Source organism: Eriocheir sinensis, chromosome 2, assembly GCF_024679095.1.
Source record: "Eriocheir sinensis breed Jianghai 21 chromosome 2, ASM2467909v1, whole genome shotgun sequence".
NCBI classification, from domain to species: domain Eukaryota; kingdom Metazoa; phylum Arthropoda; class Malacostraca; order Decapoda; family Varunidae; genus Eriocheir; species Eriocheir sinensis.
In genome coordinates, this window is record NC_066510.1 from 13,778,478 (window position 1) to 13,804,233 (window position 25,756).

Consider the following 25,756-nt stretch of genomic DNA (forward strand, 5'->3'; position numbering starts at 1 on the left):
CGGTCCAAATGTGTATTCTTCTCATATCATCACCATCATCACCATTGTTTTCTTTTATCATCTTGATCATCATCATTTCCTCAAATCATCACCATCATCACCATTGTTTTCTTTTATCATCTTCATCACCATCATTTCCTCATATTGTAACGGTCCAAATGTGTAATGAGTAAGTGAGTATGGAATGCAAGTGAGTGAATGACTATATATTACAACAAACGAGCAAGTGAGCGAATGTGTGGACGGGTGAACGAGTGTGTGTGATAAGTAGAGATTATTGGCGTGAATGAGGGTGTGAATGGATGAAAGACGTTTCTGATATCCTCATCTCCAGTCTCAAACCCTAGAGTGATTATTAGTTAGCTAGCGATAGATTATCTAGTTGTAATGCAGAGGTCAGGGAGTACAACAGGGAAGTGGAGAACCATATAAGGAGTGAGTGCACAATGGAAGGAAGTCACGTGAGGAAGGGGGAGGAGCTTAGCTGGGAGAAGACGAGACGGCAAAGCAGGGCGAAGCAAGCAGGCCAGAGAGTGAGCCGAAGAGAGCCGTGATAACAGGACGCACATTTTTGCTGAGGGGGTGGCGTGACCGTCCATCACAGCCCTGTGAACACCACCAACCACCACAAGCATGGCAAAGGTGAGGCAAGGCACAGCAGAGCACAGCAAGGCAAGGCGGAGCAAAACACAGCAAGGCGAGGCAAAACAAAGCATGATTTGGCAAGGCGAAACAAGAAGGACAGGAGCAGCACCACCACACGCCCAGCCTCATAACCACCTCCACGGCCTCTTCAACCACACGCCCAGTCTCATAACCACCACATCCACGGCCTCTTTAATCACGCCCAGCCTCATAACCACCACCTCCACGGCCTCTTCAATCACGCCCCAGCCTCTTAACCAACACAACCCCGGCCTCGTCAACAACACTGCTACACTCACCGCCCCGCAGTCTACACTCGTCGTCCCCGGCACCCCACTCTTCCTCCCTCCAGCACCAGCCATCACTTCAAGGGTCTTCAACACAGATAAGCATTCAAATGTTCCCCCAATCTCCCTAATAGATACAGGGGGGTCGTCTAATATGCGAGAATATGGGCGGTTCAAAGCCTCGCATATCGCAAATTCGCATATTAGGAACCTTAAAAAGCATGTAAATAATGGTATATGGGCGGTCAGCCACATTTTTTTAACTTAGTTTCCAATGTAATAAACTGCTTTTTCGAGTTCTTTGGAGGCGCCATAATAACAACAACAGCAACAACAATAGCCCACAGGCTAGCTTGCACACAGCACAGACACAGCTTGTGAGAGCAATGGCTGCTTTAGACGTACTGATGAAGAGAACACGTGGAGCTGTCTCACAGAGTAGAGTTGCCAGATTGCGCCATTGTTTATTTCCCTTCCTTCGGGAAGTGAGTAACAGCAAGTTCATTATTTGGTAGGAAATGGATGTTAGCGAAGTCGGGAACATGAAATGAATGAAAAAAAAAGTTTTCTCTTACTACCGAGTCAAGTCACCGCTCCCACATGCTCCACCCCCCAAGGGGGGGAGGGAGGGAGGAAGGAGGTCGCATATGAGGTGGTTCGCATATCCCAAGTTCACATATCAGGCGACCCCCCTGTAGTTAGTTAGGCTAAATAATATGCATTTATGTATGTAGTCATTTAAATGTCACTCCGCTAACCTCCCAGGGTCTGTAAATATATTCATACGCAAGAAAAGTTATTAAGTTATTGTAAGTGCTATAATTTAAAGCCTGTCAACCTGCCATTTGGGCATTACTGAACACACACCCACACCCACACACACACACGTTAGTAAATTATCACCACTCCCCCCTTAACTAAACATTGTCTCAGAGTGGTTCACACGGGAATCCACCCACCTTCCATAATTACCGCACTAAAGGTAACCATCACATCCCCCGCTAGTGTAAAGATCCTTGTCACAACCCAGAACGAGTGTTCACTTGTCCTGAGGCTTGTCTCAACATCATTGGCAATCGCTCAGAAACAGCCAGACGACCACCCCGCTACCACATTACCATCTAACCAGTGGCCGTCAGAAGGAATGTAGCGTTGCCTTGAAAAAAAGACGTTACAGAAGAATTGAGAGCAAGTGATTGCAGAATGCTGAGGTATATGGCAGGGATCAGGTGGCAAGATAGGGTGTCCAGTGCAGATGTAGCTAACAGATGTAGAGTAGAGGACTTGGAAACAGTGCTCAGAAGGGAAAGACTCTGATGGTTTGGACATGTAAAGAGAGCAGGTGGGGATACAGTGCTGGGAGTTGTGGAGAGATAGAGGTAGAAGGAAGGGGACCAGTTGGTAGACCTAGGAAAACGTGAAGAAGGTGTATACAGGAAGACTTGGCATTGATGGGACTGGATGAACATCAGGCAGAAGACAGAGTAGAATGGAAGAGAGCCACAAAGCGTCCAACCGCTCAGGAAGAGTGAAAATGGACGTTAAACGAAATGATGATGATGATGATGATGATTATCACAATAGAATTTCACTCAATTAAGTGAATCAGACACGATGGAAATATTACCAGTGTGTGTATGAATGAATACAAAGATAAACACATATTTTAATTTAACTCTAGGATGTCTCGTGGATCATTTATAAATAAAAACAAAAAATCCAGATAGGCTACTCATTACCCCACTACCGCCGCTCAAGGCACAAAAACAGTCCCACTGCCAAGTTTGTACCCCACATTGGGTGATGTTTGGGGCACCTATTTGCTCAAAACTATAAAAATGGCAGGTCACATATTTTACACTACAGGCCTAATATATAGACCAATCTCTATGTACCTGGTTGTCTTTGAGAGGTGGGTTGTGCTTATGTGTGAGTGCGGCCTTGACCAGGTAAGTGACGGCCTCCACACCCCACTCCCTCATGCGCACGTGTGGGTGTTGGCACACATCCAGCAGATGGTTGGTCACGGGTCTCCACAGGACCTCCACACGGCCAAGATTTACCACACCTGAAATTGAAGGGAAATGTTGCCTTGTTTGTGTCAGTAGAGGAGGAGGCAGCTCAGGGGTAAAATAAAGATTAGACAAAAAAGCCTGCTGGTGCTGCTCCTGGAAATAGTTGATGAAAGCAGCCAAAAGAGGGTCAAAATATTTTATTTTCCTCCAGACTTATATATTAGACAGGGGATAAATAAATACATAAATAAGCAAGTGAGAGAAAAGACAGACATAAGTGTACTACATACAAACTCACCTGTCTCAAGCAGTTTGGCCACAGCAAAGAGAGAAGGCTCCCTGTTGGTGTAGGCCAGCTCCATGGACTCCCGGGACAGCTGGCAGAGTGCATCAATGAGGTGATGGAGAGCCACGTCATTGAGGTGCTGCGACGACTCAAATAGGCGACTGAGCATTGACGACAGGACTGGCAGATCAGCAATGACAGCTGTTGTGATCACAGCGTTTGTCTCAGCAGTGCTGCGGCCAGCCTGAATTGAAGAAATAATTACAAAATAAATCAATTTACTTAAACTATAATTCTCAGAGGATGTTTTAAGAAATCCCTCTCTTGATAATTTCAGCAAGCACATTCTCTCAGAGGAATCTTTTAACCTGAACAAGAAAACAGATTTTAAGGTGTTTACTTTCAAGCTTCCTCCAGTGGATGGCTTGAGGCCCAGGATCCACACCAGGTGCTGCAGGGTGGTGAGCAGGAGGTGCCAGGCAGCCCCAAGGACACCTCCGTGGCAGTGAGCCATGGACAGAGTTGCTCTCATGCACTGTAGATTCTTGTTAGTCAGCATTACAGGGCCCTGCTGGGCTCCCACAGGAAGGGAGGGTGTAGCCAAGGCTGTCCCCACGGCCACAACTTGGTGACGAACCTAAACAAACATGTCACTTCAGTTTGAAAGCCTATGCTTAATCTTTTCTGTCACATCCAAGGTAACATATCCAACTGGCTGGACAAGGGGAAACTCACTTAGCTGGACTGACAACAGGTTGTAACAGGCAACACTAAGCACGTTTTGAATTTTCCTCTAAAGTACAATAGCTATTTTTATTCTGATAAAAAAATTTGCTTGTCATAAACTGATATATCACAAGAATCTAGGGAGACTCTCCTTCCTAAAACATTATTCATTCAATATATAATTGCTATGTGTTCTAACATCCTAATCTGTATAAATATTTTATCTAATTCTCTTTGATAATCCTCTTAACCTATTTAAGAACTTCAATAAGTCACATCACAGTGTACAATAAGTCACATCACAGTGTACAACATCTTCCCAAAAAGTGTAAATTGCCCAGCATTTTCTACACTACTCAGGCAACACAGACACCAGCACATAGGTGAGTGTGCCACATCAGCCAGTACCTCAGAGTCATAATACTGGTGTTGGGACTCAGTGCTGGGAGAACGCTGATGGCCCCGAGACACAGATGACGACGAGGCTGCCGCAGCAACACTGGCATTGTTGAGCACCGTCAGTGTGTAGTGAGGTGGGAGGCAGGACTTGCAGAGGGCAGTGATGAAGGCATCACGCGGGGTTGTGAGCTCCAGCTTGCCAGCCAGGCTAGCAAAAGTCTATCATGGAAATAATGAATAACATGAGTGTCAAGGTATTATTTTCACTTTCAGAAAATAGCATAACATAGTTCATCAAAAGGTAAATTTTATATTATATATATATATATATATATATATATATATATATATATATATATATATATATATATATATATATATATATATATATATATATATATATATATATATATATATACAGTAAAACCCGATTATCCGAAATGGAAGGAAGCCTCTTCGGATAAGCCGATTTTCGGATAATCCGGTTTATGGCCCATTTTGATCGCCGCCAGTTTGATCGACTTTCTTCCTTTTCCGGTTTCTTTCGGCATGGTGATGTAGAAAGAAGTGAGGTCAAGCACAGGTAGAGCGATGCGACTGCCCAGTGTGAAGTGTGACGCGACTGCCGACTGACGATGTAAACAATGAAACCAAACACACGCCACGCTAAACATCGTGCATCGTGCAGGTGGAGACACAGTATGATGACTCATATTATCGCGCCTTTCGTATGTTGGAAGGGAATGTGGCATGGAGTGGAGAGGAGTCGTGTTTGTGTCGTTGTCTTGAGATGCGGTGTGAGAGTAGTCGTGCAGTAGTTTGTTCGTTCGCGCACCTACGTCCTTGCTGGGGCGAAGGTGCGGACGTGGTGTTGTTGAGAGTTTGTTTAATGTTTTTGTCTAATACATTGATCTATTCGTTACAAGCTATTTCGCAATACGATTAGAAAGCATATTCATTTTAACTGTTCTTATCAATTTTAAATGTGTTAATATAGTACATATGTAGTTACTTTTATTTATTTTTGATGTTTTATAACGTTTTTTTATAGAAAAAAAAAATTTAAATTGAAATATCCATATCAATTTAGGATAAACCGATTTTTCGGATAATACTCTTTCGGATAATCGGGGTTTTACTGTATATATATATATATATATATATATATATATATATATATATATATATATATATATATATATATATATATATATATGTGAAACGAGTGCAGGGACGATATGTTATAGCCGTAAAAAAGAAAAATATGTTACGGGTTACATTTCAGCCGCACCGCCGCCACCCCGCCCCGCTCGCCCTGAGAATATATATCCTTATTATCTCACAAATAGAGCTACTTAAGCTCCCGTCCGTATGCCCACATCTGCCCTTTACGCCTGTGCACTCGTGGATATATTATATTAAATATATTTCTACTCATGCTCATCCCTACACTGTCCAAACCCCTTATGCAAGAGTTAACCAGCATCTTCACCCTTTCATCCCTCACACTGGTAAACTCTGGAACAATCTTCCTTCATCTGTATTTCCTCCTGCCTACGACTTGAACTCTTTCAAGAGGAGTGTATCAGGACACCTCTCCTCCCGTATTTGATCTTCCTTTCGGCCACCTCTTTTATTTCTTTTTTAGGAGCAGCGAGTAGCGGGCTTTTTTTTTATTATTGTTTTCTTTTTTTGTGTGCCCTTGAGCTGCTTCCTTTGTTGTAAAAAAAAAAGTATATATATATATATATATATATATATATATATATATATATATATATATATATATATATATATATATATATATATATATATATATATATATATATACACACACACAATTACATATATATAAATTACTGATAGTTCAAATGAGTCAATGAGATTTATAATGCCATCAGTTTACCTGTATGGCTTTGAGTATATTCTCTGTGGCAGCCTCATCTGTGCACGCCTCCAGCAGGATGGTGAGGGCTGCCAGCAAGCCACACCACGCAGAGTTGACCAGCTGTTCGTGGATCTTACGGTCCTCTTCACTAGGATCATACTGTTCATTGGCTCCTGTAAGAGGAATTACTTTTTTAACAAATAGTTATTATTAATTTTCTTTTCACACAGCTAAACTTAACTACCCTGACCCAAAAACTCATCAAGAAAAGCTACTTGGGGAATGTAAATGAAAAATCCAAAAATTCATCAAGAAAGGCTACTTGGGGAATGTAAATGAAAATCTCTCTCTCTCTCTCTCTCTCTCTCTCTCTCTCTCTCTCTCTCTCTCTCTCTCTCTCTCTCTTCTCTCTCTTCTCTCTCTCTTCTCTCTCTCTCTCTCTCTCTTCTCTCTCTTCTCTCATTTCTGTACCTGCTTGGCCTTCCGCTGTGGCATTGGGGCCCATCATAACCAGGTGGATGGAGCGGATGATGTCAAGGAGGCAGTAGTAGGCCACACTCACACCATAGCCGTCAGGGATGGTGGGAGGCTCCAGCTTGTCCAGCATCTCCAGGCTGTGAGGCAGGGAGTATACATCAAGCTTTGTTTGTCAGCTTCAGGTTACTATTTATCAGAGCACTTCAAGACTTTGTGGAGGCAAGGGTTACATTCATAAAGGAATTTCTTATTCATTACATATATTACTTATGATACTGAGACACAAAGGAAACCATAAGCACTTAACCTTAAAAATATATCAATCATACATATTAAGACAAATCACATAGGTTAAGCATAAAACATTAGTGGGAAATGCATAAAAATCACAACTCACTATGAAGACTTTGCCTGGCCTGTGGGAATGCTGACACAGAGAGGAAGATAGACGCCCCTGTAGAAAAACGCTGGTTGAGGTGACACCCCAGGACCCACGGGCATGCCAGCCAAGAGAGCAGGAGACTGGCCCTGCCCCCCGCCTGGACTGTTGCCACTCAGCTGGGAAGTAGCACTGGATTGTGGAGACGTGAAGAGCGACTGCACGAATGCCCCAAGACTGTTAACGATGTCCTGCAAACAGAAAACTCCAGTAAAGCAACAGTGCAAATACCCACGACTGTTAAAAATGTAAGGCAAACAGATAAGTCGAGTAAAGCAACACTGCAAGTACTCACGACTGTTAACTATATAATGCAAACAAAAAACTCCAGTAAAGCAACAGTGATAATACCCGAGACTGCTAACTGTGTAATGCAAACAAAAGAACATCAATAAACTAGCTGTAAAAATACCCCTAAACTGTTAATTATGTCCTACAAAAATTCAGTACTAAAACAAAGAGTTACAAGTTACATTTATTAACCCACGTTTTTCATTACCTCTTACCCTCTTTTGTTTATGTTCACCAAAGGAGCAGATCTCAAGATTAAGAATAAACAAACAAAAGAATCCTAGATAGTGAAGTAAAGTTACCTGAAAAATCTTTGTGGCATGTGGTTTCATGTCATAGTTTGTACAAAATGACTGTAGGAGGTTGGGTTGGGTTGCCAGCTTGTGGAGGACTTCCAAGGCCAGGCCACGCTGCCACATCGGTCTGTCCCCATCCAGGAACTTTACCATAAGGGACAGAAATATCTCGCACTGTGTGACCTGAAACAGAGATGTATTATTCCAGACTTGATACATTACCACTTCAATGAACATCAGGGAAAGTATTATTTCCTTCACCACCACCATCAGTAGTGCCACAACGACTAGCAAAGAGAATGGGTGGCAACAGTCATGGGAAACAAAGACGCAAGTTCCTGAAATGTGTTAAATATCAGCAACTAACATAAGGTACAAAGTTTTAAATTAGCAAAAAGTTATAATAATTTGTCCATTTTGACTCTCCTCCTCCTCCCCATCTTCCTCCTCTTCCTCCTCCTCCTCCTCCTCCTCCTCAAAAGCCCACAGATGACAAAGGAACACTTACCAAAAGTGGGTAATATTTCTGAATCAGTACTGACACCACACGCAGCAGCCTCATTGCTATAGGGAAATAGGGTTTGTCGAGGGGTGTTGCCTGCTGCATGCTGGCGGGCACTGAGGTGCGGTACTTGATGTTGGGAGAGAACAGCTTGATCACCAAAGCACACACTCGGTCCTTCAGTAGGAAGTTGAACTCAGGATGCTGAAATCAAGAATAATATCTTAACAAATCTATGAAGACCAGACAAACCTTAATTAAAAAGGTATGGTAACTATCCATTTCACAAGCATTATCATCATCATCATCCTCAATACTGACCCAGTCTCCTGTAAAAGCAGGATAGAGAAAAAAACACAAAGAAAAAAAAAGCTGTGACCATTCTGCTGCCAAAGTGCATAGTTCCCATCATCAACTTACTGCAGCATGGGAGAAATATCCCTTTGACTCACCTCTTACAACATGCAGTAGAAAAAGGGAGGAGTCAAGTTCACCTGATTCTCGAATCTCAGGATTAAAAAGCACATATGAGGTATGTAGGACACTTTGAACAAGCCCACGTCCTGAGCTCAGCACTGCACAACATGCACCTCATGCAACACCCCCAGGGTTTCCGTATCAAAGAAAAATATATTTCAGCGAAGTATGCCACAATATCACTTTGACACTCTTCAGGCCTTGGAACTAAAGCCATTCAAGCTCAACAATGACACTCCCAAAATTCCATTCCATCCTCCACACTTTGTTCCACTCGGTAACGAAGGCAGCTTTGTAAGAATATAACACCCACACACGTACACAAAGGCAGACCACTCACATTGTAGAACACAGAAGGATACATGGTGAGAACTGACCCAAGGAGCTCAAAACTAAAAGTTTTCAGCACTTCATTCACACCTGTCTTTTAACAAAAAAGTAAAACATAGCTTGATGGAGTTCAAAAGTGATGATTTTTACATTTTCTTTGCCTCATTTTTCACAAAAAAATCAACAGAAAAGAAATATTTGTAGGAAACTAGAAAGATATATTTGTCTAAAGCCCAAAGAACACATGAAAAAGCATTGCATGAGGTTCACAAGTTCACCACTCATGTTTTGTGCTTTACAAACTCAGCACCAACACAATTGAGCTCTTCGTCTTAAAAGGTACAAATCTTTCTTATATAAACTCTGTACTATCACTGCAGCAGTCATGACTCAATACTTAAGTAATAAAGATAATATAAATAAGTAATATAGATCTATATTACTGATTTCCATTTTCTCCTCTTGACCAAGCTTCTATACTCCACAGAATTTCTTATGTGCTGAAGCACCTCCATCTATTTACCTTAACCATAATTCTCTCACTAGTCCTCATACCACCAAGCTGTTCCATTATTCATATTTCATGAAGTAATTATCGTTTAGTCAGTACACTGAACGCATGTTATTCCTATAAGGTGAACACAATAGTCTTGATACAGAGCCCAGGAATACTCACATTGTAAAACACAGTCGGGAATGTGGTGAGGACGGATTCCAAAAGCTCCAGGCCAAAGGTTCTCGTCATTTCCGTGAGGCCAAGAAGCCACAAGGGTTGGTCTGCATTCACCAGCTGCACCAAGTCCTGCAAGATGATTGTTCATACACATGCTTAACTTATCTTAATTTCCACAAGTAACTTTATTTCCTTATCTTTCAAGCACATGTAATTCATAAAAGACGATGCCAAACAACTCAGGACCGAACTTGTGGATGTGTGTGTCTACATTATTTTTATTTTCCAATACTTCAAGTTAGAAATATTCCCTGAGCAGAAATTAAATAAGCAAATCAAAAACTTAGTACAATGAAAAATGTTGAAGTTAAATACATTGACTAGAAGAACTGAACAAAGTCTGACAAAACTTATGAAAAATACAGCAAAAAATAAACATATCCTGTAACTTTACAATTCTTTATCGGTGGGATTAAAATTTCCTGCCTTGAGAAATTTGGATTTGTTATGATATTTTCCTATTTTCAAGAATTCACACTATTGGGGCTTTCTGACCAGTAGAGTTGGGCTAAAAAGACTCTGGAATAGCATGTGGAAGACCTTCCCACCTGGAACATCAGGTAAGCATCGGCAGCGGCTGGATGCAAGGTCTTGGGAGAGTTGGCGCTAAGAACCTTGAGCTCCTCCAGGTTGATATGTTCATCAACCTCTTCCTCTGTACTGCTGGGGATACCATTAAAAAGAAATCAACTTTTGAGTGTAACATCTACTAATCTATTTACTGACTAGAAAAGTAAAATTTAATGCTTAGCTAACAAATCAGAATGAACCAGTCTCAGATTTCATTAAGTAGCATGTAATAATGTATTCCCTACAAGAATTATTATAATGAAGATATAAATACTACACAGCAATGAATATATATATATACATATATATATATATATATATATATATATATATATATATATATATATATATATATATATATATATATATATATATATATATATATATATATATATATATATATATATATATATATATATATATATATATATATATATATATATATATATATATATATATATATATATATATCATCATCATCATCATTTCATCGATGCCTGCTCCAAGGAGCTCCCACCAGGGGATGGCCACGGCAGAAGAGTTTTCAACTTTCTCTATCCAGACATTGGAAGTCGTCCTCTAGCATTCCCTCCCTCTATCCCACTCACATACACCCACCTGGTCATCTTACTCTCCTCCATTCGCTCCATGTGGCCAAACCACTTTAAAGTCTGTTGCTTCACTTCTTCCACCACTCCACACTTCTTCCCTTCACCCCAGTGACACATTCCAAAATGCTCGTACATACTTTCATTACTCATTCCATCCATTCTACTCACACCACAAGCACTCCTCAAATAACTCATTTCCACTGCCTGCACTCTAGACCTCTGACTTTCATTCCAGGCCCACGTTTCACTTGTATATGTGAGGGTTGGTACTATTATTGTATTTCTCAAATCCCTCTTTACCTCCATACTCACACTTCTGCCATTCATGATTCGTCCCAAAGACCCTACCACCCTTCTTCCTTGCAATGCCCTTTCTCTTATCTCTCCCTCCGTACCACCATGCTTACATACAACTGATCCAAGGTACTTAAACTCACTGACCTCCATTTCATCACCATTCAAAATTATTCTGCATTCTTTTTTATATTTAATTCCCACTCTATATGGGCATACAAAATCTACAACCTCACTTCTACTCTGCTCACAAATCATCACTTTACTTTTGTTGACATTTACTTTCAGCTTTCTCCTTTTACATACACTATCAAAAGCACTGACCAAATTTTGTAAGTCACTTTCATTTTCTGCAATGAGCACTGTGTATGTATGTATGTATATATATATATATATATATATATATATATATATATATATATATATATATATATATATATATATATATATATATATATATATATATATATATATATATATATATATATATATATATATATATATATATATATATATATATATATATATATATATATATATATATATATATATATATATATATATATATATATATATATATGTCTCATTGAATGTGATGGCTAATTCGGCATTGATTATTTTCTTAAGAATATTCTCTTTTAGTCTTATATGAATCTTATTCTCTTTTGTAAGAGTATTGATGACTTCACCGAAGCTGGTCATCGTTTGGCTGTTGGCTATATCGCGATTTCGGGTCCTGGACCCTTCTTCAGTAGCTCTTGATGTTTCTTCCTTAGCGGTGAGAGGTAGAATGAAGTGGACTGGCCGCACGCCGCTCTTTTAAGCGCTGGCTGGGCTCAGGATTCTGGGTGCGTGATGCGCAGCGGGCTGTGATTGGTTGTTGGAGTTAGCTCCGCCCCTGCGGTAGCTCGGGAGGGCCTGCAGGTCTGTCGGCTGGATGTTTAAGTTGGGATTCAGCTCTTTGATGTACAGGGCTTCTAAAATTTGCAGCCATCTGTTGTCTGTGCATCTATCAATTATTTCTGTACCTTCTTCTAAGTAACTTCTTGTGAGGGCGTTGCCGTGAACTTCTTGGAAGTGTCTTCTTGGGGCTCCGCTTGTAAGGTGGTAACTGAGGCGGCGGGTGAGCTTCATGGTCGCCATGCCAATATAGGTTGTAGGGAGGGACTCGCAGTTCCCTCTTTTGCATGTGAACCTATAAACGACATTAGACTCTTGCGTTTTTCCTTTTTCGTGGCTAGGTCGGTTTCGTAGGAGCAGGTGGCTTGTCTTCTTGCTTTTGTAGAATATTGTTAGGTTAATCTTCTTCTTGGGGTTAGTAGGTTTCACATTTCTTCTTATAATTTGTTTGATGGCTCTCTCCTCTTCTTTATAGGCGTTGGTGAAATGGGCTTGGTAGTATAGGGTAATGTTTTCCTGTGTTTCAGTTTTGCTGCTCTTGTTGTACCAATCGTTGATGATTTTCTTTGTTTGTCGGTGGATATCTTTTTCGTGGAAGCCGTTGTTGATGAGTACCTGTGTACATCTTTCTATTTCGTGGTGAATTAAGTCCCAATTGCTGCAATGGGAGAGTGATCTTCTGATATATGCTCCGATCGTTGCGTCCTTGTATTTTTGGGGACATTCGCTTCTGCCATTCAGGCAGTTTCCCTGATTATATATATATATATATATATATATATATATATATATATATATATATATATATATATATATATATATATATATATATATATATATATATATATATATATATATATATATATATATATATATATATATATATATATATATATATATATATATATATATATATATATATATATATATATATATATATATATATATATATATATATATATATATATATATATATATATATATATATATATATATATATATATATATATATATATATATATATACAGTAAAACCCGATTATCCTAAATGGAAGGAAGCCTCGTTCGGATAAGCCGATTTTTCGGATAATCCGGATTTATGGCCGCCATTTTGATCGCCGCCATTTTGATTTTGAAACCAAACAAACACACGCTACGCTAAACAAAGTAGTACGCTTAAAACATGTGATGTAAATGTTTTATTGTATGTTTGTCTGTGTGTCTCCTTGTCTGGACCAGTGTATGTTGATACTTGTGAGCGTTGCAGATCTGAATTGTGAATGTTGCAGAGTGCGATTGTGAATGGTTGTGCAAGCTTGCAAGTGTGACCTTGATGCATTGTGCAGGTGGAGACACAGTATGATGACTCATATTATCGCGCAACTCGTATGTTGGAAGGGGAATGTGGCATGGAGCGGAGAGGGGAGTCGTGTTTGTGTCGTTGTCTTGAGAGTACGGTGTGAGAATAGTCGTGCAGTAGTTTGTTCGTTCGCCGCACCTACGTCCTTGCTGGGGCGAAGGTGCGGACGTGGTGTTGTTGAGAGTTTGTTTAATGTTTTTTGTCTAATACATTGATCTATTCGTTACAAGCTATTTCGGCAATACGTATTAGAAAGCATATTCATTTTAACTGTTCTTATCAATTTTAAATGTGTTAATATAGTACATATGTAGTTACTTTTATTTATTTTTGATGTTTTATAACGTTTTTGTATAGAAAAAAAATTTTTTTAATTGCATTATCCAGATCAATTTCGGATAATCCGGTTTTTCGGATAATCCGCTTTCGGATAATCGGGGTTTTACTGTATATATATATATATATATATATATATATATATATATATATATATATATATATATAGATAGATAGATAGATAGATAGATAGATAGATAGATAGATATAGATATAGATATAGATATATAGATATATAGATATAGATATAGATATATAGATATATAGATATAGATATAGATATATATAGATATTTATAGATATAGATATAGATATATAGATAGATATACAGTCATACCTAGGTTTACGAGTTTAATTCGTTCCCAAGTTTTGCTGGCACACCCAAAGACTCGTAAACCAAAACAAATTTCCCCATTGAAATTAATGTAAATCCCATTAATGCGTCCCACATCTCAAAAAAATATTTATATAAAAATCATTTTACATGTTTTTTTACAGAATTAAAGTAAGTTTACTAACAAATAGCAATGATAAATAATATAAAACACAAATCAATGTGTTATGGTTGTTAAGGAGACTCCCACAACCATTAACTACGCTCAAAGTGTAAGCTTTGCACAGGGGTTTAGCAGCCACAGTTTCCCTATTCTCGAGGCAACAGAGCTTAGTACGACCGCCAACGTGAAGCTAACCCAACGTATCATCCAAGATGGAGGATGAACGGAAGTCAGTCACGTCCAGGAGGGCATACAAGCCGCTGAGGCTCGCACCCCATTCCTGTTGCGAGCATTGTATCCACTGTTCCTGTTTTCTTCTTTGCAGCACCATTGCTTTTAACCATCTTTCTGGGGGACATTGTTAAACCACAAAGAATGCACACTGTAGTGCTAAAAACACAAAGATCGCACACCAAAGCACAAATGCAATCGGACACGAGTGCACGGATATTATCTGTACGAGTTTACAACACAGATTGAGACTAGGGTTGCCAACTTGCCATCCTTTCCTTAAAATACGGAAAGCCATTTGTTCCGTATTTGGCTGTCTAAATGGTTCAGCAGATAAAATTCTGTATTTTAAAACTGTAGTGAGTGCATTTTTCTGTGAACCACACACCAGTCCATAAAATTATGTTTGTCAAGTCGTCCTGAAATACATGTCAAATACACGTCGTAATGTCTCCCCCACTTCCTGCCTTCACCAGCAGCGGCTGTCAGTAATGGCAGACTAGGGAAATTTTTGGGTTGCCACTCATTCCTTAAAATATGGATTCGTTCTGAATTGGAGAATGAGATGTTGTGTGCCTTATTTTTTTAGCTCAAGGTGGCAACCCGGACTGAGACTCTAATCCCATTGTTCTCTGAGCACTCTCGTCTTGCAGTGAACAAAGGGAACCCATGCTCACGTCTTCAACTTGTACAAAAAAACACGCCAGTCCTCGTCAAAAGACCGACTTGGTCAGCTAGGCTGATGTGAGCCAATAGAATTTTCTGCATCCTCCCCTCCTCTTCATGACCCGTCACCCAGCAAGGGTCTGTGGTCCCTCCATGGAGGGACGTACATATTTGACCCCGATGGCCTCCATATAGCCTGTGTCCCCACCCTTGAGGTGGCCACAAATTAAAAAAAAAAATAATAATAAAAAAATAAAGAAAATTGTACAAACAGGATGCTCGTACACCAAGTCACTGCTCGTAAACCAAGGCATGTTTTGTGATTTTTTTTATCGTAAATCAAAACACTCGTTAACTAAGGCATTCGTAAACCAAGGTTTGACTGTATATATATATATATATATATATATATATATATATATATATATATATATATATATATATATATATATATATATATATATATATATATATATCAGAGCTGGGCACTTCCGTACCTCTGTCCGCACCTCCGCTCCTCCGGACCTGTGGACCTTTAAACGAGGTGCGGAGGTCCGAAGTGCGGAAAGTTTTTCAAAAGTGCGGAAGTAACAGGTGCGGAAGGGCTGTATTTTACGTCCTTACCTCCGCACCTGTGGTTTTAAAGGATAAAAAATTGAACACGACAAACAGTCCGCGCTCTGCAGTAATACTTCCGATGCTTCTACGGGTCTGTGCTGCAGGGCATGTTTTCCGCCACTTGAGTGACGTCACTCATTCAGATTCTGACCCGGTGTTGCATGTGTACTGAGGTATGATAATTATGATGAGTGTAAAAGTAGTTACTTTACTTCAGGTGGTGGAGATTCTATGCGTTAAAATGACAATAATGATAACAAAATAATGGTAATAATAATAATAATGATAATAATAATGCTGCTGCAGTATTGCCTTGTATTTCTTTTTTAAGGTACGGACTAGATTTTTCAGGCGCTTTAATAGTTTTGGAGTGCGGTGCGGAGGTGCGGAGGTCTTGGTACGAACGAGTGAAAAATTTTAGGCGCGAAGTACAGGTACGGACTATATGTGTTTCGAGGTGCGGAGGAGCGTGCACCGACTACCCGATATCCAGTAACGCTCTGATATATATATATATATATATATATATATATATATATATATATATATATATATATATATATATATATATATATATATATATATATATATATATATATATAGATAGATAGATAGATAGATAGATAGATAGATAGATAGATAGACAGATAGATAGATAGATAGATAGATAGATAGAGATAGATAGATAGATATAGATAGATAGATAGATAGATATATACTAGTGCTGTCTTTCTCACCTTTCCTCCTTGAAATACTTGGCATCTTCTGCGACAACCCTTTCAAACACAACACTGACCAGCTGGCGCACCGTGGCACTGGCAGTGTTGACAACAGTTGCATCCTTTGTAAAGTGTAGACGGAAACAAAGAACAAGCGCCTGAAAAAAAAATATTACAGCTACCAAAAAGCTCTCCTAGGCTTGGATGACACCTTAATCCTGTATGCACACATTGTGACTGATTGTGTTTTTAGGGGGAGGCCATTCCTATTGGTCTGCAGTTCAGTTAAGTTGGTAGTAATGACTTAAAAGAGGTTTTACTGTACATCCTATTGAGAAAAAAATGTTTACAACTCCTACAACAAAAATTTAGATGGAAACAAACCTTAAAGTGCATGGATCATAAATCATAAAAGAACATTTCACTGGTTACCTTTATTATTTTTTTCTGACTATCTTTGAATTATCTAAATTCAAGAGATAGGTATTTTTCTTATAGAAATACTGTAACATTATCAATAAATTTCCCATTAACACCAGTGATCCCCTTCCTATAAATTAGATCAAGTGAACCCCTTTATAAATTAGCTCCATGAACCCCTTTATAAGTTAGCTCCATGAACCCCTTTATAAATTAGCTCCAGTGAACACTTTTCTATAAATTATTGAAAGAATCTTACCACACTTCTTGACTCTCACCTTAGCCAAAGTTGGGCCCTGGATGACACAGCTGGTGGTGAGGAGCAGCGTTACAGTCTGCAGGACCTTCAGCTCCTCAATCCCTGCCTCCATCAACATCCACAGCGTCTCCACAACATGCTCTCCACTGCTGGCATCAACCACGTCTGCCACTATCAAGCGCTGCATCAAGGTCAGAGACAGCTGCAAGGAAAGCAATATTTACCATCGTATGAGTAAAGGTAAAGTAAAGGGCACACAGTGTAGCTGCACATGGCCTCAGTGCTCATCTCCATTACACTGACCCTTCAATCCATCTTATGCCACTGTAAATTTAATAAATTGATGGTAAGAGAAAGAACACAATGTTCAAAATGGAGCATTAAAAAGTGAATTTTTTACATGAGACTTGTGAACAAAGTATGTTTACCTCATACATTTTCTTGCAAAACTGAAGAGACTTTGAAACCTCATCCTATCTCATTAAGACAAATAATGCCTGACTGAATTTCACGGGAACATCTTGCTGATACAAGCAAATGTTGTCTAATAACTAACTAACCAAAAGTCCTGTACTGACCTTGACAACCTTGTGGTCCTTCGTCTCTGCTGCTTGCACTAGAGGGTAGAGAACTTGGGAGGTGATCTGGGAGAGGGACGACTGAGGGTTCATAGATGCCCCTCGCACCTTTATGATGGCTTCTTCACATGACTATTGAAGGAAAACGCATATTAAGCTACAGCACATTTACAGAAAAGGAAATGTTAACCCGATTAATTTTATCCATCTCAGACTGCTTTTTCTATCCCATATTGTTAAGAGTAACCTCTCTATCTGCCTCCCTCTGGTGTGCCCTTGCTCTTGTGTGCTCATGAAAGTAGCATTTTATTACACCTGATGACTGCATTCAGTTCTGAATTTAAAAGAATATGGCTCAAACAAATAAGCTTAACAAATGCACAGCACAGCTCACTCACATCTTTGATATGTGGATATCTCTTCTTGGTTTCCATGCATAAAGCTTTAAGGTCACTCTGCAAGGCATCCAACATCTTGGCAGCTTTTCCATCAATCGTTGAGGCAGTCATGGTTGAAGGTTCAAGCTTATAACTATTTTCTACCTCAGTTTGATGGACTTTAAGTCACAGCTTGTAAAAGGGGGTGACCTTTTAGCCTCTGGAAATATATAGGAGATATTATTTAAGACCATAATTATCAAAATTCATACACACAAATATTATTAATTATATGAATGAGGAATCTCTGAGAGTAATGATAGAGTCAATGATACAATCAAGGTCTGTGCATCCAGCTGTTATCTGGTCACTGTACAGAAACAAAGGTGTTATTTGAATAACATTCATTTACGGGGAGGCGGTGGCTGAATCGACAGAGTAACAGCACCGTGTTCAGGAGGACACGAGTTCAATCCCCGCCCGGTGCCACCAAGCTGGGATTTTTCAGCCGCCGCCGAGTGGCTTAAAACTACCCACATGCTGTCCAGAAGACCACCTATCAACCCAGACTCTAGATTCTAGGATTAAAGATGAGCTCCGGGAGGGCAGCATGAGCCAATGCAAGATGGCGCCACTATAAACACTCGCCTGCGCCAGAACGGGCTGGGCCGACCATCAGGACCCACCGGGAAGAAGCCTTGGGCCGACCATCAGGCCCCTCCGGGAAGAAGCTTACCGGCGCTATAGGCCGCGACGTAAAAAAAAAAAAAAAAAAAAAAAAAAGATTCGAGATTCACAAATCAGACTGAAACTGAGAGAATTCATAACATAACCGATCATGGCTATTAGTGTTTGAGACTTGAAGATAAATTGTGTTAGTTGAATGTTCAGTGAGTTGGAAATAAAACGTTGGATATTTGCAATGCTACAAAGAAAAGATCTGACAAATGATCAATGAAACAATAGATATTTGTGATTCTATACAAGAAAAGATCTTCATATTTTAGCACGAATCGAAACATTGCTAAGCGACTATGACGATGCCAAGTTTATTGAAATGACATCAGTAATCTTCAAGAAAGCGCATAATACTCACTCATTCACTACAGTGTAACAAACAAGTGCATCGAGGATTATATTTTTAAGGTTAGGACTATTATCATACTGTCGACGGCCCTGCGGAGCGCTGCGCTGGCAGCGGAACGGGGCCTGAAACCTCACCAACAAACAACCGTCATTGGCCGTATCATCAGTCAGACTCTTGACACACCTCTCCTTATCTCTACTCGAGAAAGCTCATCCTACATGTTAAGAGCCCTAACTGGTCCTCATCTCTGGTGAACCTAGAGTTGTTAGTGTGTGGTTAACTCGACGGTCAAGATTCATTTTAGTATCGTGCCAGTATCTCATTATCTACTTTATGAGACATCACTATCTCTTCATATATTTTTTCTACAAACCTTCAACAGTCATGGAAACACTTTCAAAATCCAATACAAGAATCTTTTTTTTACTCTTGAAAATAGGGGATAATGTTTACAAAAGCGTGTCGCCTCCTGTGGCGGCGGCCGCGGCGATGGTGCCGCCGCCACAGTCGCAAAAGAGCTCGCAGAGGGTTTAGGGTGCGGGAGCATATTTAAACTACTCCAACCCAACTTTATGACCTGCTAACAGGGGGGGGCTGCACCCCCCTCGGCCCCCCCTTCTAGCCAAAGGGGGCTGCGCCCCCCCCTGGACCCCCCCCCACATGCATATGTGACATATATTTCTGCAAGAAGGTATTTCTTGCAACATCGGCTGCACTGCCGCCACGGCCATCGCCAGAGCAAACCTGGGTTAAGATTCGTTTTAGGTCCGTGCCAGTATCTCATTACCTACCTTATGAAACATCAGTATCTCTTCATATATCTTTTCTACAAACCTTCAACAGTCATGGAAACGCTTTGAAAATCCAATTCAAGGACTTTTTTTTTACTCTTGAAAATAGGGGATAATGTTTACGAAAGCGCGTCGCCTCCTCTGGCGACAGTGCAGCCGGTGGTGCGAGAAATACCTCTTTGCTGAAATAAGTCACATATACATGTAGGGGGGGTCCAGGGGGGCTATGCCCCCCCCCTGGTTAGAAGGGGGGGTCGAGGGGGGCGCAGCCCCCCCATTAGTAGGTCGTAAAGTTCGGTTGGAGTAATTTAAATATGCTCCCCGACCCTAAACCCTCTGCGAGCTATTTTACGGCTGACTGGCGTCGCCGCTGCCAGAGGAGGCGACGCGCTTCCGTAAACATTATCCCCTATTTTCAAGAGTAAAAAAAAAGTCCTTGAATTGGATTTTCAAAGCATTTCCATGACTGTTGAAGGTTTGTAGAAAAGATATATGAAGAGATGCTGATGTTTCATAAAGTAGATTATGAGATACTGGCACGGACCTAATATGAATCTTTACCCAAACCTGTTATTTTTATGCAAATACCGCGAATTTTATCATGAAGGATGAATATATCCTAACCTAACCTTACCTAACCTAACAAAACCCTCTGAGAGCTATTTTGCGGTGGCGGCAGCACCACCGTTGCCGCGGCCAGCACCAGAGGAGGCGACACGCTTTCGTAAACATTATCCCTTATTTTCAAGAGTAAAAAAAAAGTCGTTGAATTGGATTTTGAAAGCGTTTCCATGAATGTTGAAGGTTTGTAGAAAAGATATATGAAGAGCGGGTACTGATGTTTCATAAGATAGGTGATGAGATACTGGCACGGTACTAAAACGAATCTTAACCAGCTCGACTCTACACAATTTCCTTGCAGGCAGAGATGCCTCGAAATTTTCAAGATCAATTAAAGTAGGCCAAAACCAATTGGCACGGCTGTCACTTGTGGGGGGAGTCAAAGAGCTGAGTACGCTTATAAAAGCTTGCGGTGCTGCTAAAGAAACTCATATATAATTCAACCAGGATACTTCTGTACGGGATTTAGTTATATTTGCGGTGCCTGGTGAGTGCCACGGCATTAAATTTCCCCGACGGAGGGAGGCGGCCGAAAAGTGACTTGCCTGCTGGCGAGGCGCGGCGCCGCGGGGCGTCTCTAGGCCACCACGCTGGGGCCGCGGGGGGCGCCGCCCACCAACGCCATGCAGCCTGGAGGGAGCGAGAGGGATGGCAAAACAAACACAGCTGAGGTGGCAGGGCTCGGAGGTGTCAGGTATAGGCGCCGCGAGGGGATTGTTTACATCCCCGCCGAGGGTTCCGATGCCCTCACGCGGAGACAAGGGCGACGCGAACACTCGACTCTGTGCGTCCCGATCCCTTGTGGCGGCGACTGGCTTCAGGATCCTATAACGTTACCCAGATGCTTCATTATCTCCTTCGGTCCTTCAGCGTTTGGCCTTTTTTTCCTGTTTTTCTACACTATTCAACTACAACTATTAGCGTTACCGTCTTTCTTTGCACACACTTTCTCATTTTCCCAATGACCAGGATTCTCAGGTTTTTCTTCTTCTAGGGTCCTTCAGCGTTTCCTATAGGTATAATGGCATATTTTTTCCTGTTTTTTTCCACTATTCTACTTTTATTACTACTGTTATGTTAGCGTTGGCGTCTTTTTTGCAACACATTTTCTCAGTTTTCCCAATGGCTTCGATTCTACAACATTACGCAGATGCTTTATACTTTCCTACTTCTTCGGTCCTTCTCTTTTTTTCCTGTTTTTTCTCCACTATTCAACTTATTATTAACGTTACCGTCTTTCTTGTCACACACTTTCCCAGTTTTCCCAATGGTTTCAGGATTCAACAATGGGGGGCTCCCGTTGCCCGGTGGTAAGAGTCTCCGCTTCGCGTGCCGTTGTAGGGCCTCCACTTGAAGGATTGTTCATCTCTCTACCCGCCGTCTGGGTGGTTGAACAAAACTAAAAGACAACGCCAGTCAACAATTAAGAATCAAGAATTAGTCATAAGTGGGAGCCGTTACAAAGGCAATCCCACGCCTCGGTACCGATCGAGTGCCGAATGGAATCGATTCCACTCGGCACTGGGTACCGGTGCCGAGTGCCGAGTAGACTCATTACAAATCGGTTCTGCGGTTCCGTTAAGGTCCCGTCCCGGTGTGGCAAGATATTGTGACTGATGAAGGCTCACCGAGATATTTTGACCGATTCGCGAGACTCGTTTCATGCCGCCTGCCAGGCGCACGACGCCCCGCGGCCCGCAGGCCGCGGCCGACGCTAAGGATGGGCAGCTACCGTTAATTTGAGTACCGGTAGTTTCTCTCTCTCTCTCTCTCTCTCTCTCGGTTCTTGACCCAGTGCTCTCCATTATTTATATCAACGATGTGGATGTCGGACTCAATAATCGCATTAGTAAATTTGCAGACGACACAAAGATTGGTAACTCGGTTCTCACTGACGAAGACAGGCAAAGCCTTCAAGAGGATTTGCACAAAATTTCAGCTTGGTCTAATAGATGGGAGATGCCCTTTAACGTAGACAAGTGCCAGGTCCTTCAAGTTGGAACAAGAAATAAGAAGTTCGATTACGAAATGCGCGGCGTTAAACTCAAAAGCGTTCAATGCGTTAAGGACTTGGGGGTCAAAATCGCGTCAAACCTCAAATTCTCACAGCAATGCATCGATGCAGCAAATAAAGCGAACAGAATGTTGGGCTTCATTAAAAGAAACTTTTTATTCAAGAATAAAGATGTAATACTTCCACTCTACAATAGTTTAGTCAGACCCCACTTGGAATATGCGGTACAGTTTTGGTCTCCCCACCATGCAAAGGACATTGCTAAATTAGAAGGTGTTCAGCGTCGGGCAACAAAAATGATCCCTTCCTTGCGCAACAAATCTTACGAAGAAAGGCTTTCCACCCTTAACATGTTCTCTCTTGAGAAACGTCGCCTTCGAGGAAAACTGATCGAATGTTTTAAAATACTTAATGGTTTCACGAATGTAGACAGATCAATATTGTTTATGATCGATGACACTTTGCGTACGAGGAACAATGGCGTAAAACTCAAATGTAGACAAGTAAATTCAGACTGCACCAAATTTTTCTTCACTAACGTTGTAGTGCGAGAATGGAATAAGCTCCCACCGTCAGTGGTCCAGTGTAACACGATTGACTCCTTCAAAAACAAGCTCGACCGTCACTTCCTTCAACTTAATATCAACTAGAGTTGAAATGCATCGTTTTGGAGCCTTCTGATTAATGTAGAATCACTTAAGTTTAGGACAGACCACCTAGTCTGGACCATGGGGTCTGTGTGGTCTGATTTTCTATGTAAATCTATGTAAATCTTTCTCTCTCCCCTGAATGAAGTGAATATTTATTTCGATAAAAAGAATAGCATATGTTAACGTAGTTATTATGGATGTATTCATAGTCTAATAACAATAACAATATATATTAGTATCCTAAAAAAAAATTCGGACATGAAGAATCATCTCGGCACTTGGTACCGATACCGAGTGCCAAGAAGAGTCGATTCAGTCACACTCGGTACCGGTACCCAGTGCCGGGAAGACTCATGATCACTCGGCACTGACCATTGCCACTAGTGCCGGTACCGGTTGGATCTTAGTGAGGTTCGGCGGCGCGCAGCGCTGGCCAGTCGCCATGCGGTACCGGTATGGGCCCTGTGGAGACGATAAGCCTTGAATGTTGTGCTGGCTGCTGAGTCACTGCCTCGCTGACCGTCTTCCCAAGTTCTCACCATTTTGTCCTGCTTTTCGTTTCCATCATAGCTCCCGTCTCCATTATTTTATTATTGGATTTACTGGATAATTCTTCATGTCCGATTCTTTTTTTAGGTTGCTAATATTGATTGTTATTGTTATTAGACTATGATCGAGTACATCCATAATATCTATACATGCTATTTATTTATCGAAAAAATAAATATTCACTTCATTCAGAGAGAGAGAGAGAGAGAGAGAGAGAGAGAGAGAGAGAGAGAGAGAGAGAGAGAGAGAGAGAGGCACACACACACACACACACACACACACACACACACACACACACTAGGATGTGGTTGCTGCAATAAATTTTGTGCGATTCCAAGATATTGTGAAGATAAGTTATCAATGAGTTCAATAACATTTAATTTAATTTAATTTAATTGAAACACTTATTGTTGATTAAAAAATAATACAGTAAAATACTAAGGCCATGTAAACGTGTTTCATTTTGCTTGAGGGTCAAAATAGGTTTAGAGAATATTGTAGGAAAATGTCAACATATTATAATGACATTGGTACCAATGAAAATGAAGACTGTACAACCTTATAAATTAGGGTATTAAATAAAGATGGACTTATAACCCAACCTAGAGGAGTTTCTAGCTGAAGAGCCTTCACATGAGCAAATAGTAACCTAATCTATCACCGATGAAATAGTAATATTTCCCCGCCTTTTAAAATCTCGGAAACGAGTAATAATAATGAAAACGGTTACCAAAGTGATGATTAGCAAATACAACATAAAGAAAAATAGTGTGTTAACTTTTTAGAGTGAGTTGGGTGTGATTCTAGAGTTTTACCAAGACAGGTATGGCTCACCAAAAGCTATAGCTAGCTTCTGTTCATCTAAACTCTTGTTACACGTCCAGTCTATTAGACTGTGGCCTTACACACACACACACACACACACACACACACACACACACACATCTCTCTCTCTCTCTCTCTCTCTCTCTCTCTCTCTTACCTAACACGTTCTTTTCCCTTCCACAGCACTGGCTTACCTTCACCTGTACTCATACACTCACGTTCTCTCCCCCCCCCCCCCCACCACCACCACCACAGGCCCGGTCTATCCCTGCGTGGACTCCGTTTTCACAGGAATGGTCGCCAGGTTCAACAAGTGCAAGCTGCCCCTCGTGTCCTACCACTGCTGTCCCACTTGCACCTCCCGCGGCCTGATCCCGGAGATGGGGGCGTGGAGGCACCTCAATATGACACGCCACGTCAAGTCCTTCCAAGTGATCAGCGTGTTTGCCCCGTAGTGACGTGGGAAAGAGGGTGTAGTGACCCTCTAAATCTTCCCGTTTTCTTCACCTTCATTTCTTCAGTCTGCCCTTTAACTCACCACGTTCTCTTTCTCTATTAGTGTACATCGGTGAGTTTGTTATAATGTAGGTCATGAGTTGGTATATGTGTATGATGCAGCTAGTGACCCACGACCCGATGAAATGTGGAGGATGAGAAATTGACCTCTCTTTCGGCCACCTCTTTTGATTCTTTTTTAGGAGCAGCGAGTAGCGGGCTTTTTTATATTATTGTTTCCTTTTTTTTGTGCCCTTGAGTTGTCTCCTTTGTTGTAAAAAAAAAAAAAGGCGTGTGTAATAGAAGGCGGGAGAGAAAGAGAACGTGGTGAGTTAAAGGGCAGACAGGCAGAAAGGAGTTAAGGAAAGAGGAGACGGGACTGGTTGGTGTGTTCAGCGTCTGCTCGCGCGCTCACCATCATCCACCATACAAATGTAATCACAATTTATGCTCATATTAAACTATTAGCACGGCCTTCGAGTACTTTATTCCGTCCAC

At 40.9% G+C, this 25,756-nt stretch overlaps 1 protein-coding gene across 2 annotated transcripts in view; it reads right to left on the reverse strand.

The window, feature by feature from the left end:
- LOC126999708 (protein MON2 homolog) overlaps positions 1–21,581 on the reverse strand; it is a 41,031-nt gene extending 19,450 nt beyond the window's left edge. Inside the window, exons 1-16 of one of the 2 annotated variants that reach the window (XM_050862480.1) lie at positions 21,271–21,581; positions 18,248–18,446; positions 17,850–17,981; positions 17,291–17,473; positions 16,611–16,750; positions 10,340–10,451; positions 9,735–9,860; positions 8,258–8,455; positions 7,756–7,932; positions 7,121–7,353; positions 6,718–6,860; positions 6,265–6,419; positions 4,368–4,577; positions 3,634–3,870; positions 3,246–3,477; positions 2,828–3,000 (exon numbers count right to left, since the gene is read on the reverse strand). In XM_050862480.1, the coding sequence (XP_050718437.1) occupies positions 2,828–3,000; positions 3,246–3,477; positions 3,634–3,870; positions 4,368–4,577; positions 6,265–6,419; positions 6,718–6,860; positions 7,121–7,353; positions 7,756–7,932; positions 8,258–8,455; positions 9,735–9,860; positions 10,340–10,451; positions 16,611–16,750; positions 17,291–17,473; positions 17,850–17,981; positions 18,248–18,358 (2,562 nt within the window). In that variant the 5' untranslated portion in view covers positions 18,359–18,446; positions 21,271–21,581. Of the gene's footprint in view, positions 1–2,827; positions 3,001–3,245; positions 3,478–3,633; positions 3,871–4,367; positions 4,578–6,264; positions 6,420–6,717; positions 6,861–7,120; positions 7,354–7,755; positions 7,933–8,257; positions 8,456–9,734; positions 9,861–10,339; positions 10,455–16,610; positions 16,751–17,290; positions 17,474–17,849; positions 17,982–18,247; positions 18,447–21,270 lie in introns of both variants that reach the window. The other variant, XM_050862472.1, reaches the window with a different exon arrangement.
- Between the last annotated feature and the right edge of the window lie 4,175 nt (positions 21,582–25,756).